The sequence below is a fragment of the Populus nigra genome, chromosome 1 (assembly GCF_951802175.1).
Source record: "Populus nigra chromosome 1, ddPopNigr1.1, whole genome shotgun sequence".
NCBI classification, from domain to species: Eukaryota; Viridiplantae; Streptophyta; class Magnoliopsida; order Malpighiales; family Salicaceae; genus Populus; species Populus nigra.
Window position 1 is genome coordinate 11,639,126 of NC_084852.1, and position 17,028 is coordinate 11,656,153.

At 34.0% G+C, this 17,028-nt stretch overlaps 3 protein-coding genes across 20 annotated transcripts; 1 reads left to right on the forward strand and 2 right to left on the reverse strand.

The window, feature by feature from the left end:
* The first annotated feature begins 439 nt into the window (after positions 1-439).
* LOC133693652 (transmembrane emp24 domain-containing protein p24beta2) lies at positions 440-3,989 on the forward strand. 2 transcript variants are annotated; one of them, XM_062114946.1, is made up of 5 exons: positions 440-584; positions 1,152-1,361; positions 2,882-3,068; positions 3,158-3,265; positions 3,689-3,989. In XM_062114946.1, exons 2-5 carry the CDS (start codon positions 1,152-1,154, stop codon positions 3,820-3,822), a joined length of 639 nt encoding a protein of 212 aa, XP_061970930.1. In that variant the 5' UTR covers positions 440-584; the 3' UTR covers positions 3,823-3,989. The 2 variants fall into 2 exon arrangements, with proteins under 2 accessions (XP_061970930.1, XP_061971000.1); XM_062115016.1 differs by having other exon boundaries at positions 478-672.
* Positions 3,990-5,242: 1,253 nt separating this feature from the next.
* Positions 5,243-8,354, reverse strand: LOC133681015 (protein NOI4). 2 transcript variants are annotated; one of them, XM_062104099.1, is made up of 3 exons: positions 8,212-8,354; positions 6,362-6,547; positions 5,243-5,583 (listed from the first exon to the last, which is right to left on the reverse strand). In XM_062104099.1, exons 1-3 carry the CDS (start codon positions 8,215-8,217, stop codon positions 5,539-5,541), a joined length of 237 nt encoding a protein of 78 aa, XP_061960083.1. In that variant the 5' UTR covers positions 8,218-8,354; the 3' UTR covers positions 5,243-5,538. The 2 variants fall into 2 exon arrangements, with proteins under 2 accessions (XP_061960083.1, XP_061960082.1); XM_062104098.1 differs by having other exon boundaries at positions 8,160-8,332.
* A 2,534-nt stretch (positions 8,355-10,888) lies between these two features.
* Positions 10,889-16,723, reverse strand: LOC133682937 (pentatricopeptide repeat-containing protein At5g55840). 16 transcript variants are annotated; one of them, XM_062106509.1, is made up of 9 exons: positions 16,525-16,723; positions 13,041-16,402; positions 12,796-12,955; positions 12,603-12,668; positions 12,466-12,534; positions 11,905-12,015; positions 11,595-11,785; positions 11,425-11,508; positions 10,889-11,345 (listed from the first exon to the last, which is right to left on the reverse strand). In XM_062106509.1, the coding sequence occupies exons 1-2, from the start codon at positions 16,688-16,690 to the stop codon at positions 13,164-13,166; spliced, it is 3,405 nt and encodes a 1,134-aa protein (XP_061962493.1). In that variant the 5' UTR covers positions 16,691-16,723; the 3' UTR covers positions 10,889-11,345; positions 11,425-11,508; positions 11,595-11,785; positions 11,905-12,015; positions 12,466-12,534; positions 12,603-12,668; positions 12,796-12,955; positions 13,041-13,163. The 16 variants fall into 16 exon arrangements, with proteins under 16 accessions (XP_061962493.1, XP_061962503.1, XP_061962452.1 ...); XM_062106519.1 differs by lacking the exons at positions 11,905-12,015; positions 12,603-12,668 and having other exon boundaries at positions 10,889-11,136; positions 11,211-11,327; XM_062106468.1 differs by lacking the exons at positions 11,905-12,015; positions 12,603-12,668 and having other exon boundaries at positions 10,889-11,136; positions 11,211-11,345.
* Between the last annotated feature and the right edge of the window lie 305 nt (positions 16,724-17,028).

Consider the following 17,028-nt stretch of genomic DNA (forward strand, 5'->3'; position numbering starts at 1 on the left):
TTTTTTTAAAAATATTTTTTATATTTTTAAATCGTTTTGATGTGCTAATATAAAAAATAATTTTTAAAAAATAATATATATATATATATATATTAATTCATTTCTAAGCAAAAATACACTTAAAAAATAACCATTACTACACTTTCAACCACCACCCTCTCTCTCGATCATTTAATTAATTTCATGTTTTTTTTAATTTTTTTTAAAATATAATAAATAAAATAGAACTAGGTAAAATAAGAAAATTTGACCAAGAAAGAAGGTCCCTTACTACAAAAATTTAGAGAATGGTCACACCATTAATCAAGGGATCACTTAATTTTAATATCAACAATTACTAATTAATTATTTATACAAGGACGCGAGGGATTAGAAGTGTAATTTACCCCCTCTTTGGCAGTCCAATGCCTTATAAAGGTCAACAGAGTAGTTGGTTTGGCCTGTAAGAACGTGCCACGTAGTTAGAAAAACATTTATAGTGTACTCAAACACAGGGAATCAAGGCTAGACGGAGACAAACCAAATCCTCGAGGAGAAGAGAAGAGAAGTACTTCGGTGTCTTCTCTTTGGTTCAAAAGTCGAAGGTTTTTCTCTCTCTTATATTTCGATAAACTTATTAATCATTCAGCTTATCGATTCAAATCCAATCCTTTAAACCCCAATAATTCAATGGTAAATTGCCTTCACTTATCTTTTCTTTCTTTGATCGATTTGTTAATGAAGGAGTGATTTGATCCCTTTCTTTTTAATTATTATTGTTGCTGTTGTTTTAGCTTCAGAAGAAGAAAACCCTTTTCATTTCCTTGTTTCTCTTGGCAAGCAATCATAAGATCTAATGTAAATTATTGCTGTGATTGTTAGGTTATTTTGATCTCTTCCTTTCTGTTTTCTTTTTGAAACACCATCTAATCTTTATTTTTATGAGCTAAATTTAATTATGGGTTTTTTTAGTTTTTTCCTGGCTGTAACAATTACTGCCAAGTTTACAATTCCTCGTCGTTTTTTTATGTTTTTTTCTATTCTGCAGTTAATTATGTGTCTTACGTTTGTGTATTATTCATTACAATTTGGGGGTTATTTAATTCTGTATATTTTGATGATTTGCATAAGTTACAGACCCTGTACTTAGAAATTCTCCTTTCGATCCACAGATGGGAATTGCGCTGAAAGGATATTTTGTTGTTTTATTGCTGGCACTGTTATCAAGCCCAGAAGCCGTGTTTGGAATTAGATTTGTGATTGATAGGGAAGAATGCTTCTCTCATGATGTTAAATATGAAGGAGATACAGTTCATGTTTCCTTTGTTGTAGTTAAGGTTGATTCGTCTTGGCATTATAGCGATGATGGTGTTGATCTTGTGGTAAGCCCTCTCTATATTTCTGACAGCTGGTTCTTTTCTTCTTTTTTTTTGTATTCCTAGGTAGATTAATTTCCTAGGACTATCTTTTGATTTGCGTTATGCATAAGCAGGCATCAACGTTTGAAGTTCAATTCAACTGCGTGAGATATAATTTGGCCTTTCAGTTTTTGGCAGTTGAAGCAATGTGAAGATAACTATTCTATCAGCCTTTTGTCCCACTATTTATTTTTTCCTTGAATGTGCATGATTGTTCCCAATCCATTGAACTCCTTGAACTAGCAGTAGTTCTGCATCTCTTAAACATGTCCCCTTCTTTCCCCTCACCCCATCTTGCTCTTCTTTCTTACTGGTAAAAAATCCAAAGGCTTAAGTGAAGCTTGCTTCTGGGCTGCAGTTCATCATCTTTCTGTGTCATATGAAATGTAAAACAAAGGATCACTTCCTTTTGCTTGGTATCTTTAGCATGTTTGAGGTTATTATGTTATGGTAGAAGCAGCAATGTTTATGAAGCTAGTCTATAATCCACTTAGATAATTTCAATAAGGCACTGGATGCGTGCTGATTCTGACATGTTTCTTCTGTTCCATGCCTGACAATTTATTTATTTCTGCTTTGGAAAGATTTTCCTCATCTTGTAGTTCTCTGGAATCAAGCCTTTTTCTTTTTTTTTTAATCTATAAATACTGGCAAAATGGTGTTTTGTATCCCTTTCAACTTAAATGTGCTATACGAACCATCATTGGTGTTCATAAGGAGAAATGGTTAGACTAGTAGCCATGAAGGCTAAAGGCTAAATCAGCATACCTGACATGTGTGGCAATATCATGTATTAGTCTAGAAATTTATTTTTTTGAGGAGAAGGTTTACATAGTTGATACTTGAAGAGATTTTATATCTGATAAACATGTTTGGAATAAGGCTTTCCCTTTACTTTTTTATTTTGACATCTATTAGTGCTTGCAAAAGTGATTGGAATGATAGAAATCATGGAGGTAGAGCCATTCATATATGATCTACGAATAATGGTATGTTGGATGGATGCCATCAGATGAATGGACAAGGATTATATGATGATCATTTTTGGAGTTTTTTGGTTACTTTTACAGGAAAGAACCCTAAATTCTTAAGGCACACCGTTGGAGAACAGCAGTTAATAAGAAGCTTACAACAGGCATCTTGCTTCCATATTATGTAGATGGAGTAGAATATTGAAAGCTGCCAGGAACACAAACTTACAAATGACCAGAAATCCCATGGTCTTTTATTTGTCACTCGGATATTTAGTTGGAACACAGTTGTCGTAACTCAGAAGGCTTTCTGTAAAGATTGATATAGCCAAACTAACAGATTTCTTGGAAGTAGGATGATTTTTCATGTTTCTATATTTAGATTTTAATGGCTTTCAATGATGAGATTTCAACTATTATATGTCTCAAGTCTTATCAGGCTGGTAACAGTTGATACTTTGTTATATTGTCAATCATTCCTGTCCTGACCCATCAACGGTTTTGAAATTGCAGGTGAAGGGACCTTCTGGTGATCAGATTCATGATTTCCGTGACAAGATAAGTGAGAAAATTGAGTTTGTGGCACATCAGAAAGGAGTCCACCGTTTTTGCTTCACTAACAAGTCTCCTTACCATGAAACCATTGACTTTGATGTCCATGTTGGTCACTTTTCATACTATGACGAGCATGCAAAGGATGGTAAGCAGTAATTTGGTGTAATTCATGTTTTGTCATTGCACTGAATCCTGAGAATGGTGAGGTGGTGTTGTTTTGTTGTATATTTGCAGAGCATTTTCAACCATTGTTGGAACAGATATCTAAATTAGAGGAGGCTCTTTACAACATTCAGTTTGAACAACATTGGCTAGAGGCTCAGACTGATCGCCAGGCAATTAGTATGTTCGAGATCTTTTCCCTTTTTTGTTATTTAATTGATGCAAGGTCTGCTTTTTTCACCTTTTCTTTCCTTTTTGTATGCCTAGACTTCACTAATCACACTTACCTATCTTTCTTCGGTTCTTCAGTCTTGTTAGTAGGACATTTTATTGGCTTCAAACTGAATAAGATATGCTGCATAGCTAGATTTTCTTACTACCTAAACTGTCAAAAACTTTTAAATTTGTAATTTCCTTGCCCCTCACTCTCACCTTTTATGCTGGGGTTGGTGTTGGTGGAAATAAAAATTAGTTAACACACCCAAATACACTTGATTCTTGTATTCCCAAGCTCCCAAAAGCATATATAACCCTTTTAGACAAAAGAATGAATTTCCTATAATCATTTTGTTGTCTAACAAATTTCACTGGTTGTGGATGCAGTAAATGATGCAATGAGCCGGAGGACGATTCACAAGGCCTTCTTTGAATCTGCAGCGCTTGTCGCTGCTAGTATTCTGCAAGTTTACCTGCTCCGCCGCCTGTTTGAGCGAAAGCTTGGGATGTCCAGAGTTTAGATTGAATTTAGATTGGGCATGCTGCATGTTACTTGTACCAAGTGCAAGCTGAGCAGGATTTCAAACTTTTTTTTATCATATTTTGATGTTTTAGCGGGAAAAGAGCACCTGTAGACACCGCCTTTTAAAACTTTTTTGATAATGGAATTAACTTTTATGGTTTTTCAGATGATTTTAGCTGTTCTTCAGGCAATCTTTGCCCTTGAGCAAGGCCCACAAGTTTTTTACTTGTGGAAACGGGATTCGAACTTGGCCTTCTCTTTAGAGAATATGTTGTCTTAAAACTCCTTTTGCATTTTGACCATCGGCCGCCAGCTAAAGTGGGATTTCTTCGGCCATCCAGAAATATTTTCTCCGTAGTTTATAAAAAGCAAGCCCACAACTGGCTACGGGCCAGCTAACCAGTAGAGCAGAAGGATAACCTAATGCATCGCAAGGGTTTGTTTTCTTTATCCAATCCTCCAAAACTGTTTCAAGGTTTAGATCTAAAGTACGAGTAGCAAATGATGGAGGAACGACCAAAGGTGTCCGAGTGCTTTGGAACAAGGGAGGTGAAGGATTTCCTAATAATTTGAGAGTCAAGTTAACAAATTTAAAATATAGATAAGTAAAAATATTAAAAAATTGATTAAACTGATAAAGCTAAAAAAATTAATTAATAATATCTGAATTAACTGATTAAAAAATCTAAAACAATTCTAGTTTGGTTTAGTTTTAATTATGTAAACTGAATTGGTTTAATTAGTACTTTAAAAAAAGTAATTAAACCCAAAAATAATTCTCATCATCTGTTTTGTATTTGTGCAAAGATGGAATGGTAGATGAAGCAATTGCATAGTTGACAAACATTATAAGGGGAAGGTTCTAGTCAAATATAGTCCTCTATAAAATTATTCTTAAGTTATGCAAAGCATATAGAGTTGATAATGCTATCCAAATGTTAGCAACAATGATTGAAAATGATTGTTAGTCAAATAAAACTATTTACACTGTTGATTGAAGGTATTGGTTTTTCTGGATTAAAAGCGTGTTTTTTTAAATAATTATCGAGAATATATTGAAATTTTTTAAATAATTATCAAGAATATATTGAAAAGACTATAAAGTAATAAAGAAAGTCTTTAATGAATCATTTTTTTGGTTTTGTTGGTTTTTAACAATATATACCAAACTAAACCGAAATCGATCAGTTTAAACGAGTTTCAATTTGGTTTTGATTTTGAATTAAAAAAAAAAATCAATTTGGTTCTTGGTGACTCTTCTTTGCTCTCTAAAACCATTTCTTTGATGCCTGACCTTTTATAATTTCAATTATTTTTTGCTGTAACATCTGCAACTCTGCTTTAAGATCTTCAATGCACCACCTTCCGGTGTTGCCAAGTTATAAAAGCTCTTCAGAAAAGAATTCAAAAAATATGTATTTCACAAACAAAGCCCATTTAATAATTGTACATGAAACAAAACGACACGAAAGCTCTACAGCTTACAACATGAGAGAAAGCAAAGAGAAGAAAAACATGTCGATGCATGATAGATACAATAATTGTGTATTTGCTCTTTCCCCCCCACCACAACTCAGTTTTACAACACAAAAAACAAATTCCAGGAGTACCCGTCAACCCTCTACAGCTCCTATCTTCTTTGGTAAATACATTGTGGGGCCACAGATAGATGAACATACACTTCTCTTGAAGCTCTGACGTGGGAGAGGCACCGTCAAGAGTCCGCAGGAGGACTTTGGATACAGCAGAACCATTTTTTCTGAAAATCAGTAAATTATCCGCGTTAGAAAGAATGATAAACATAACACCCATGAGCTTGTGAGATATAAAAAAAAAAAAAAAAAAAAACTGTAGCCCACCCATGAATTATATGTGACATTTCTATGCTGATAATTTTAGACGGAACTTGAAATGCAGCACTGAATAATATCTCACAATATTTATTATCTTTCCATTTCCAACCATCTAGATGGTGGGGTTTGCATTACAGTTGATAAGATGATAGCAGCATCCAAGTGGGAGAAAGACCAGATCAGAGAGTTCATGCTCCATTCCCACAAGTTTTCCAAGCAGTGATCGCTTGCTCAGATGACATGGTTAGACTATCTGACCTTTCCCCCCAGATTTATGTGGCCATAAATTTTGCAACTTTCCTCAATCATCCTAACTTCTGTTACAGCTAAAAAAGATATCCTTTGAATTCTGATGCAAAATGATATACGCAATATGATTGGCCACATGAAATTCAACAAAATCCAATCCAATATCTACCTGATAGCCTACATCAGTTTTTTTCTCTCTATTTTGTTGCATATTCAACCGGGTTCTCTTTAGTAGGTGAAAGCAATGGTAAATTCCTCACAGTTGAAAACTGACGTGCACACATGCATGGAAAAATAGCCATTCAAGCAAGCTGTTATACATTAATGGGAAAGGACATGATATCTTGGCTGCCTAATGCACATGTCATTTGCGAGACACATACCTGCACTGTTGCAGAAGAAAATGCGTGGTTGTGTGATAAAATTAAAACTTACAGCCTGAGGTTTGGCAGGATTTACTCCAGACTTAACATGAGAATCATCAACCTTTCCTGGTGACTCCGGTTTGCCACCTGTCTTCTTCTCATCCCTTGCCTTATTAAATATCACAGTAAATCCCTCAGCTGATGCAGGATCATTGACATCCCATTCACCAAATTTTGGCAGTGGCCGACCTGTGTCCTGGTGGGAAGAAAGACAAGAAGAGAGTTGCTGTCAAGATCCTCACAGTTGTATAGATCAGGGGAGAGCCATACATCAAGTAGCAGTGGTTTTAAATTTAACATCAAGTACTACAAAAATTTAGAAATACGACTACAGATGTTCAGTACAATAACATCATAGTTTCACTGTGGTCCAATGAAGTCAAAGGAATCTTAACAAATAACAAACACAACCACCAAACTAACAAACCATGTGCTCTTGTTCTATAGAAATAATTCACCAGAACTGAAAACACAGTACTAAAATAAATGATAATGATGAAACCACAAATCAGGTTTCAATGATCTAGTATGCCATCACATGTGCACGAGCAGAAGAAGCTTAACAGCAAACATATATAATTCTTAATGCCCATTGTCATATACATGAACAACACCTCTAGATAACTTAGGATCAAGAACTCTATTATCTATCTGATAGAGCTCAAATAGCCCATTACAGTCAACACCTTTTGATTATCTGCTACAGCATGCAAAACTTGGCAAGGGACAGATATGCATGGCTAAAAACACGTGCATATAAGCCAAAACCTTCCAAGTAATTATCCTGTAATTGTCAGTAAGAAATGTCAAATCTCACAAGGGTTCTACAAAATGCAACTTGCATTGTTATTTCAATTCTATATCGATACAGAAAAGGGCAAGGAAGAAAAAAAAAACAAAGAAACTAAATGGCCTATTGGGCCTTGGGGGATTTAAGTGAGTGTGTGTGCCGAATCGTACCAAATCACTCAAACATTGGGTGATGACTTAGATACTGGAAAGATCCGGTGAAGATCGCCACAAAAGAAAAAAAAAAGTAGTATAATGGATGAGACATGAGATAAAAATGGCTCATTTCTTAAGCTATGCTAACATATTCAACTCATCGCCTTCGATCATTCAACACGCTTCCAAAATTCTAGTCGCTTCCTAACTACATGCATGTTTATGTTGGTCAGGCAACAGCATACCTGAACAGCAATCCTCTACATCACAAAATGACCTTTCTTGATTCTTACAAAAACAAAAAGGCTCTAAAATCACCCCCTAATGAAAGTTATGAATAGCTTCCCCATCTCCTATATTACTCCTAGAGCTTGTAACTCTCTTAATTAACACAAAGATATTGAAGGGATAAGCAAAAATGAAAATTTTCTAAATAAGCAATTACAGACACAAATATGTCAATCCAACATACTTCCTCTTTTTTTAAATGCTCTGAGCATCACATAACATGTATAGTTCATTAATTACAAGTCATAAACATAAACCAAAAATTAAAATAAAAAAAAACTCCACTTCTCTACACATTAAATATAATTTCAAAAACAGCTCTAACAAAAAGAAAATTAGTGGAAATGAAAAAAAAAAGGGACACAAAATGAGATGATCAAAATTATATCCTTTAAAAATAAAAAGAATGAGAACCGAGATCAAACCAACATAATTTTTTTTTTTTAAAAAAAAATTGTAACCAACTGAAAAGGCCAAACCATCAAAAATCTGACACAAATCAATCAAAAACCAGCAAAAAAAATTTAAGAAACAAATATAGACAGAAGCTGTAACACATAAAAACACACACATACTTGCACACAGGAATCAGCATGCATATGTTCCACAGAGAGAGAAACCACATACCGACATGAATTCCAGAGAGAGAGAGACTTTTCAGCTAAAAATACTAATCAGAGAGAGCAGAGAGACAGGGAAAGAGAGAGTTTCCTTTTTTAGAGAGAGAGTGTAAAATGGGCCTGAACCGGGCCTGTCTGTATTATAAAACATAAAGGAGTGAGAGTAACGGAGATGTTAAAGGCTGCCGTTAGTCCGTCGTCATCAATGACGTGGCAAGAGTGATTGAGAACGGCACGGGTAGTGAGCTGGAAAACGGCGTAATTGGGAGAGATGTTGGGCTACTTGGAGGCAATCTGTACAATTGACTTGCTGGCACTCCTTTTGCTTTGTCTTATATATATTTTTTGTTTTTTTAGCCAATAATTAAACCATCGATGTCTTTTACAATTTATATATATATATATATATATATATATATATATATTTTAAATTTCTATTTTTTCTTACTTTTATTTATTAACGTGAATGTTGTATTAGTTTATGGATATTTTAATTAATTTTATGAGTTTTAAAATTAATAACAATAATATTTTTATATTTTTATTGCTCTTGATATGCTTTTGGGGTAAACATGACTAAAATAGGAAGTTTTGGAAATGTAAATTATGAAAAATCAAGATTGATTTTAATTAAAGAGGTGATTAAGAGCGCTTAACCCATTTCTTGTGTTTGTTTCAATTAAAATCAATAGTTAAATGTCATTTGATTGCCTCATTAATCATTAATCAGTAAGGATATGGACAAACAATTTTTCACATTCGATAAAGACAAAACCCATATATCAAATAGATGGTGTCAGTCACGCGACAAAAATTAGAGATTGTGATCAGATGCTAATCACATGATTAGTCGCTCTCTCTCTCTCTCTCTCTCTCTCTCTATATATATATATATATATATTAAATTGTGAGCTGTAGGTAACTTTATTCCGATATTTAAATCCTAATTTTTTTCGCTAAAATAATTAGAAATCCTTTCAAATATTTTATCAAATTATAATACTAATCAAATTTATACGATATTGGAAAATAATCCTTTTTTGATTTTATGGTCTTTTAGCCTTATAACTTAGTGCGCATATATTATTCATCCAAGCATATATTTTGCCCACATGGCGTGTCGAACCAAAATTTTTTAATGTAAATTAAATGTTTAGGTTAATTTTTTTTAATAATGCTATTAAACTTGTCATAAGAGATTAATATTGAAACTTTCTAACTTGACTCCTTGTTTAAATTAAATTTCAAATCAAATTATATAGGAATTACCTTGATATGACTCATTAAACTTGGTGGGTTCAAAAACAACACGGACAACCAACAAAACGTGGTTTGGCTTTAAAAAAATCTAGATGACTTATTTTTTTAAAAAATTAAGATGACGGTATATTAGATCAAGAGTTACATAACTTAACCTATCAAACCTGGAACCTGAATCATAGATTCCACCAAGTTTAATAACTTTGTTTTCTTAATTATTTTTATTTAATTATACGTAATAAAAATAAATAGACACTTAAAAAATCAAACACCATCTTAATGTCGTAATGTTTATTTGAGACCGTAATAACTAAATATAAAGCAAACTGAAACAAATTATAAAGTTTAATTCTCGATTAACCAAAGTTCACCTGTCAAACCTTCTATTCGGGTCATGGACTCTACTATGTTTAATAATTTTTTTTAACTATTTTTTATTTAATACATGAGAACAAAAATAAAAGTCTTTTATTTAAAACTATATTAAACCTACATAAAATAATACAAAATAAATTATGAAGATCTATTCAAAATCAAATATAAAGCAAACTAAAACAAATTATGAAGTTTAATTCTCGATTAACCAAAGTTCACCTGTCAAACCTTCTATTCGGGTCATGGACTCTATTATGTTTAATAACTTTTTTTTTAACTATTTTTTATTTAATACATGAGAACAAAAATAAAAGTCTTTTATTTAAAACTATATTAAACCTACATAAAATAATACAAAATAAATTATGAAGATCTATTCAAAATCAAACAAGTAATAAAACTCCTCTTATCGAACGAAACCTTTTGGCACTAAGATCAAACTTTCTTATCGTAAAATTGTGGCTAATCAATGATTTTTTCTCTTTTACTATTATCTAATGATTTTTTCTTTCCCCTCTCATATGCAAGAAATAAAACATAAATAAAATAAATTTTTATTTCAAAATTAAAATTTTAAAAATTGAAGGGATTGTGAAAGAAAGAAAAAGATAAACAAAGAGACTAAAAACATACTTTTTTCACACAACTTTAAGTTTTTTCATGAAATTTCTCATTGTTTTATATTTTGATTCTTTTTTGTTGAATTTTTTATTTTCTTAACAGATTTTTTTTAAAAATAATCATTAATTTAACCATAAAAAGCTACAATAAAAGACAAAATTGAAAATAAAAACTATGATATTGTGAATTGCTACAATAATTTACCTAACTGTTTTAGCGTATATTATAATTATAATTATAATGTAACATCCAATTTTCATTTTAAATGAAAATTATTTGTTTGTGTCAATCCCCATTAACAAGGCAATTAGACGTCAATTAACTATTGATCATAATTGAGTGAATTTTAAAAACACAAAATAATTATTAATTAAAGCAATTTTGAATAAGTGAAACAAATACATAGACAAAATAGAAAGATTTCATGGTGGTCAGTGATAATCCATAGATACCTGCAACATATATTTCTCCATCAGAATGTGAACTGTGATCTATAGATCTGATAAACAATTCTAAGTTAGGTGTTTTTGGGGATATGCTTTTAATTTATTTAAATAACAATAATAATGGTTTTCTCCATCAGAATTCAGAGCCACCCTGTTGCTTTCCTATTTCTACTCCTATCAAGCATAACCCTCTGTAGGTGTTCTTCTCTTACTCCTCATTCTGATGGAACCTGTAGGAGAACGTGAAAGAGAGCTGTATAACTTTTTTTTTTTGGGGGGTTGTTAATAATATAGAGAAATATACCTTTCAAATTAACAACACGAGTGCAATTAATGTCAACAAAGTCAATCATAGCAACTCTATCCCTTTTGATATTGCTAGATTCTGTCTGCCACGCCTGTAACAATACTTGTATTTTGCCTGATTGAAAGGTGTACCCTGTCAACAATTTTTTTATGAAAATCTCCTCCTCATGATTCCATTATATGATGCAAATTGAAGAAAATGATTCAGACACCTTTGATTTGGTTCCCTCGAAAGCCATCTTCATCTCTACTTGGCAAAATGCTGCTTCCTCCACCTTTGCTGTTCTTCCCGGGATCTGGACAGAAGATATAAATTAAACAAGGAAGATCCTAAGAGAAGTTTAAACAAAGGCATGGCTTTCTTAGTACCAGTGCCACTCACAAATTGGTTGGTTATTGCCGTGGCATAGATCACCAATCCTGATATGATTTGCAGGCCACATGGCCGTGCTGATTAGAAAATCCTGACCTGCTAATTTATGTTGGATATTCTGCATGTGCCAGAGAGTTGCTAATGACACCCACATGCAGGGAGGACATGGCTCCACCCTCAACTTCAATTTTGTTCCAACCCTGATAATGATAACAAGCATGAACCAGCCACCAACTTACTCTACTGGATCATTTTAAGAAAAACTATGAGAGAAGATATATATTGACCATGGTTGGATGAACACTTGTAACATTCTAACCTCTTCTTCTTCTTCTTTTTATTTTTTGAGAAATTACATTCTATGCTTTAATATGCCTACCAGTTTCTCAAATTGCTCAAGATACACTAGCAATCTTTCTTCTACCTCACCCTCCAGGAAAACAAAATAAGAACTAATCAGCAGTGATATAAATTAACTAATTGGTTAGTGAAGAAACCGTTTTTGAGAAACTGTCTAATAAATTCAAAAATTCAATTTTTTTTTCTAAAATTTAATATAGCTTGTATGTTTTGGATCGTTTTGATATGCTGATGTCAAAAATAATTTTTAAAAAATAAAAAAACATCATTGGAATGCACTTCGGCACGAAAAGTTATTTGAAAAGCAACCGCTACCACACTGCCAAACATACTCGAAAAACAAATGCTGTCACTTGCAATTACCGCAATAGTGTGCAAATCATCTAGCACATTGATGTGCCCCTGTTTTCATTTTCATTTCTATTGAGACAATCAAAGCTCTCTATGAAGAATTGTTCAAGAAACAAAAACATACACAAAAGAATTTAATACAAAAAAATAAAAATATATTGCAAATTACCTGTCAACTGTCTAATAAACCACATGAGAGCATTTTCAAGTTGATTCTGCCAGTTCCAATTTCCAGCACCTGCTAATAAGAGAAATATTAGGTGTAGAAAGGTAGAGACTGGAAACTTTGAGGCGATACAATCGCACCTCCCGCCAACTAATTAATCAAGAACATTTTCAATAAATTCCAGTGGCATGTTGTACTACAAGCACCTGCTAATAAGAGAAATATTAGGAGTAGAAAGGTCAAGAATGAAACTTTTGAGGCCTTGGTTATTAAAGAAAACATGAGACAAGAAAACACTAGCACAAATAAATAATGGACTTGCACAGCACCTACATTCAAGTTGGCATTGCTAAAAGCCTCAAACATTAAGACCAACGCCCCCAATCTCTAAAAGGCACCACATTCCACATGTCAAGGCATAGTTCAAGAGCTTCTCTTAAAGGATATTTATTATGTGACTACCATTATATCTGAGTGTGACCAATGTATTCACCTGAAAAGGCAGAAACTAGTTGATTATATAGGCAATAAAAATGAAAAAGAAAAGGTACTGAATTGTTCAAGAGTAAAAGACAAACCAATAATGAGTAGCACAACTGATAGATAATGGAGGTTCATTCCAGCCTCTTCTGCTCTCCATAAAGCGGCTTAAATCTTTGTTTCCCAACCCAATTACATTGCTACTCCACTAGATTTTTGCATCATTTCCTTCTGTTGTGCCTCAAGGACTTCAAATTCTTCATGGCAGTTATCAAACCCTCATCTGTGCTTCCATTAAAATTCCAGGATATCATTCCCCTCTCCTGCAAATCCTTCAAAAGAATTCCACTCTTTACGAGACTAACCCCATTGATGGAAATAGCATCAATGAGAGTGCAATAGGTTGTGGTGTTGGGCCAAAGGCCCCTTTCTTTCATCTCTTCATACTGTTTAAATGCAGCCAAAGCATCACCATCAGCACAAAGGCCTGATATGAGAACATTGTATGCAACAACATCGAGTTTCACCCCATAAAGCGCCATTTTACCCCTCAACTTTAAAGCCTCAGACAGTTTAGCTTTCTTGCAGAGCATGTGCATTAGAGTTGTAAAAGTAGCGACGGTTGGAATGAGCCGCTTCTGAAGCATGGAATCTAGAACCAGCATGGCTTCTTCAACCTTCCCACACTGGGCAAGCCCTCTTACCATAGCACTCTCAGCAACATCCCAGGAACTCACACCAATTGCTTCCATTTCATCTTTTAGCCTGAATGCTCCTTGTATATCCCCCATTCTACACATACCATTAATTAATGAAATACACTGTGTGCTTGTAGGAGTAATACCCCTCTCCAACATGTCATGCAAAAGAAGATGAGATTCTCGGAGAGCAGAGACTCTGTTGAGTCCAGTAAAGATGGCATTGTAAGTATTTACATCAGGAATAATTCCAAGTAAATTCATAATATTCAACAGATCAAATGCCTTTCCCATTTTATCAGTTTCACATGAATTCGTGATGAGCATGTTAAGTGTAAGTTGATCAACTAAAGTATCTTCCATGATCATCTTCTTTGACATTTTAATACCAACGTCCAGCATACCAGACTTGCAAAGCCCAAGAATGATAGAATGGCAAGTTAGTTTATCAGGTGAAATACCCATCCTTGTCATGATATTGTAGAATTTAGAGCATTTCAACAAATCCTTTTTCTTTGAATACCCATGCAAGAGAATATTATATGTAGCCAAGCTAGGGGTCAGACTACCACTCTGCATCTTTATGAAGAGATTATCAACCTTTTCCATTTTCCCCATCCTTGAGTATCCATCTAGCACTGCATTAATTGCAATAGTATCTGGGTTTATGCCTTTGTGCTCCATCTCTTCATAAATATATGAAGCAGCATTTGATTGACCAACCTTGAACAAACCATCAAACAAGCTAGTGTACATGACCTTATTTGGGGACAGAGTTCCTCTTGCTAGTGCTTTTTCAAAGAAAAGAAGAGCAGGCACCATTTTGCCTTTCCTACTTAACCCAGCAAGAATGATAGCATATGTGTGACTATCAGGGAGCACATTAAATTGGACCATTTCATCAAAAAGGGCCACTGCATCTGACAACTTCCCCCGTTTACATGTCTCAGTGAGAATTGTATTGTAGATATTAGTGTCAACAGCAGCAGGAATATGGTGAAGTTTATACAGTAATTTCTTTGCCTCCCTCAAATTTCCACCCTTGCATAGCCCTTTAAGCAGACTACCATATGTGAAATGACTAGGGCAATGACCTAATTTAATCATCTCATCAAACATTGAGAATGCTTTCAGGGCATCACCCAAAATTCCATATCCATTTATAATACAATCAAAAGTAATGGAGTTAGGGGCAAGATCAATTGTGCTCATATGACGCATAAAATCCTCTGCCTCTGCTACCCTTCCAGCTCTACAAAGAGAAGAAATCAGCACATTACAGATGAAATAGTCCACATCATGGCCAGTGCGAGTCATTGTTGCATAGTTCCTGAATGCTTCTGTGATGTCACCCTTTTTGCAGGAATTGTAAATTAAAGTAGCGTATATGACATAGTTTGGTGCAAGTCCAGCTTTAAACATTTTACATATCACTTCCTTTGCATTTTTAATTTTTCCTGCTTTGCAAAATCCATTTATGAGCACAGAAAATGTAATAATATCTGGACTTGCACCATCCTTGAACATCATATCAAGCAATTGCAAAGACTCATCAAGCAATCCATGTTTGCATAACCCATCAATCATGGCTGTGTATGCTCTGTAGCCAACAACCATCCCACTCATTCTTATTCTCTCCATGAGGCTTTTGGCTACGTCAAATTTCGCAAGCTTGGACAACCCACTTAAAAGAGCCCCATAATTAACTTCATCAGGCCTTAGTCCCTTTGCTTCCATCACATCCAAAAGCCTCAAAGCTTGTTCAAAATTACCACAATCACAATGCCCATCAATCAAAATATTGTAAGTAACACGGTTTGGTGAAAGGTTAAGCATCAACATCTCATTAAAAACTCGAGTAGCACCTCCAATCTTTCCTTCTTTCATAAGTCCATTGATTAGAGTATTATAAGTGAATTCATTAGGAGCTATCATCCTCTTTCTCATCTTTTTCAACAGTAAATACCCTTTTGCACTTCTGTTGTTTTTACACAAATCATCAATGAGCATATTATATGTGCAGACATCTGCTTCAATACCCTTAGATTCCATTCTATCAATCAAATCAGAGGCTGCTTTATATCGCCCCTTCTTGCAACACCAATTAAGAATAGTATTATAAGTAACTATAGTTGGAACATAACCACTCCCTTCCATCTTTCTTAAAAGATAACCAGCTTCCTTAAGCTTCCCTTCGACACACAAAACATTAATCAATATATTAAAAGTAGCAACATTTGGACAAATCCTCCTAGCTAGCATTTCCATAAAAAAAGACCAAACCGACCCAACCCTCCGTTCCTTTAACACTGAACCAAGCAGCATATTACATGTATAAACAGAAGGGTTAAACCTTCTAGAACCCATCAAATAAAAAGTCTCTAAAGCATCAATAACCATTCCTTCTCTCAAATAAACCCTAATCAAAAGGTCAAAAACTGAAGGGTTGGACTTGCAAAGTGGGTAAGTGTTCATTAAAGCATCAAAAACAGATTTTGAACCAACACCCAATTTAGAAAGATGCCTTAAAATTGACTTAGCAGCTTCATACATTCTAGCTCTCACAAGTATATGAGTAGAGATGGAGAGTATATGAGTAAGGTGATTGAGTTCCAAACCAGGTTGCTTAATGACCCAGTTGAGGAATTTCAAAGTTAGCCTCCCATGGACTGGCCTCAGTGAAGCTAACCTGTATTCCATGTGGTTTAGTGAGTCCCAGCGGTCTAGAGTCAGCATTATGTATATGCTCTTTTCCATTTCTGCTGTTCCAAAAATTCTAACTTTGAATGAGAAAATGTTTCAAAAATACAAACTTTGAACGAGAAAACACCACCACCACACACACAGAGAGAAAGAGAAGAAGGGAGAGAGGAAAGGAGGGTACCTGGGGATTGTTGGTGGGTGAAAGCAGAGTTTTTGTGATCATATGTGAAACTTTGTTTGGTATAATCAGAGAAGGCTATGTGGGAAAAGGGTCTAAATCTTGATAACTGAAGTGGGATTTTAGAGATTGTTTTGGCCGTTGAAGAAGATATAAAACGGGGCATCATCGTTTGCAGAACAAGGCTCTGTTTCTGTTTCAACTCGACTCAGTATTGAAGGGAAGAACTATCTAAAGCAAATTATTTACATATTAGTTCTTTAGTTTATCTAAATTAATAACTTAGTCCTTGTAGTTTCAAGAACAACATATTTAATCCTAATGTCTTAAGATTTGCTAATTATCAATAGTTGTGTCTTATTTCCCAATTATTATTTCAATAGTTGGGTTCACTTTAATTTTTTAAAATATTAATTTGATTAAAATAATTTATGAATAAATGAGAAATTAATCTTAAGTGATTTGGGGGGGGGGGGGCTATTTAATATAAAATATTAATTTAATTAA

Excerpts from the sequence above, each read along its gene's own strand:
- LOC133693652 (XM_062115016.1), top strand. Across the intron at positions 1,362-2,881 it reads ATGATGGTGTTGATCTTGTG|GTGAAGGGACCTTCTGGTGA; the intron begins GTAAGCCCTCTC and ends TTGAAATTGCAG. Across the intron at positions 3,266-3,688 it reads GACTGATCGCCAGGCAATTA|TAAATGATGCAATGAGCCGG; the intron begins GTATGTTCGAGA and ends TTGTGGATGCAG.
- LOC133681015 (XM_062104098.1), bottom strand. The coding sequence starts at position 8,183 with ATGCATGCTGATTCCTGTGTGCAA. Across the intron at positions 6,548-8,159 it reads ATGCTGATTCCTGTGTGCAA|GACACAGGTCGGCCACTGCC; the intron begins GTATGTGTGTGT and ends TCTTCCCACCAG. Across the intron at positions 5,584-6,361 it reads ATCCTGCCAAACCTCAGGCT|AAAAAATGGTTCTGCTGTAT; the intron begins GTAAGTTTTAAT and ends ACTGATTTTCAG.
- LOC133682937 (XM_062106519.1), bottom strand. The coding sequence starts at position 16,690 with ATGATGCCCCGTTTTATATCTTCTTCAACGGCCAAAACAATCTCTAAA. Across the intron at positions 16,403-16,524 it reads CACCCACCAACAATCCCCAG|CAGAAATGGAAAAGAGCATA; the intron begins GTACCCTCCTTT and ends TTTTTGGAACAG.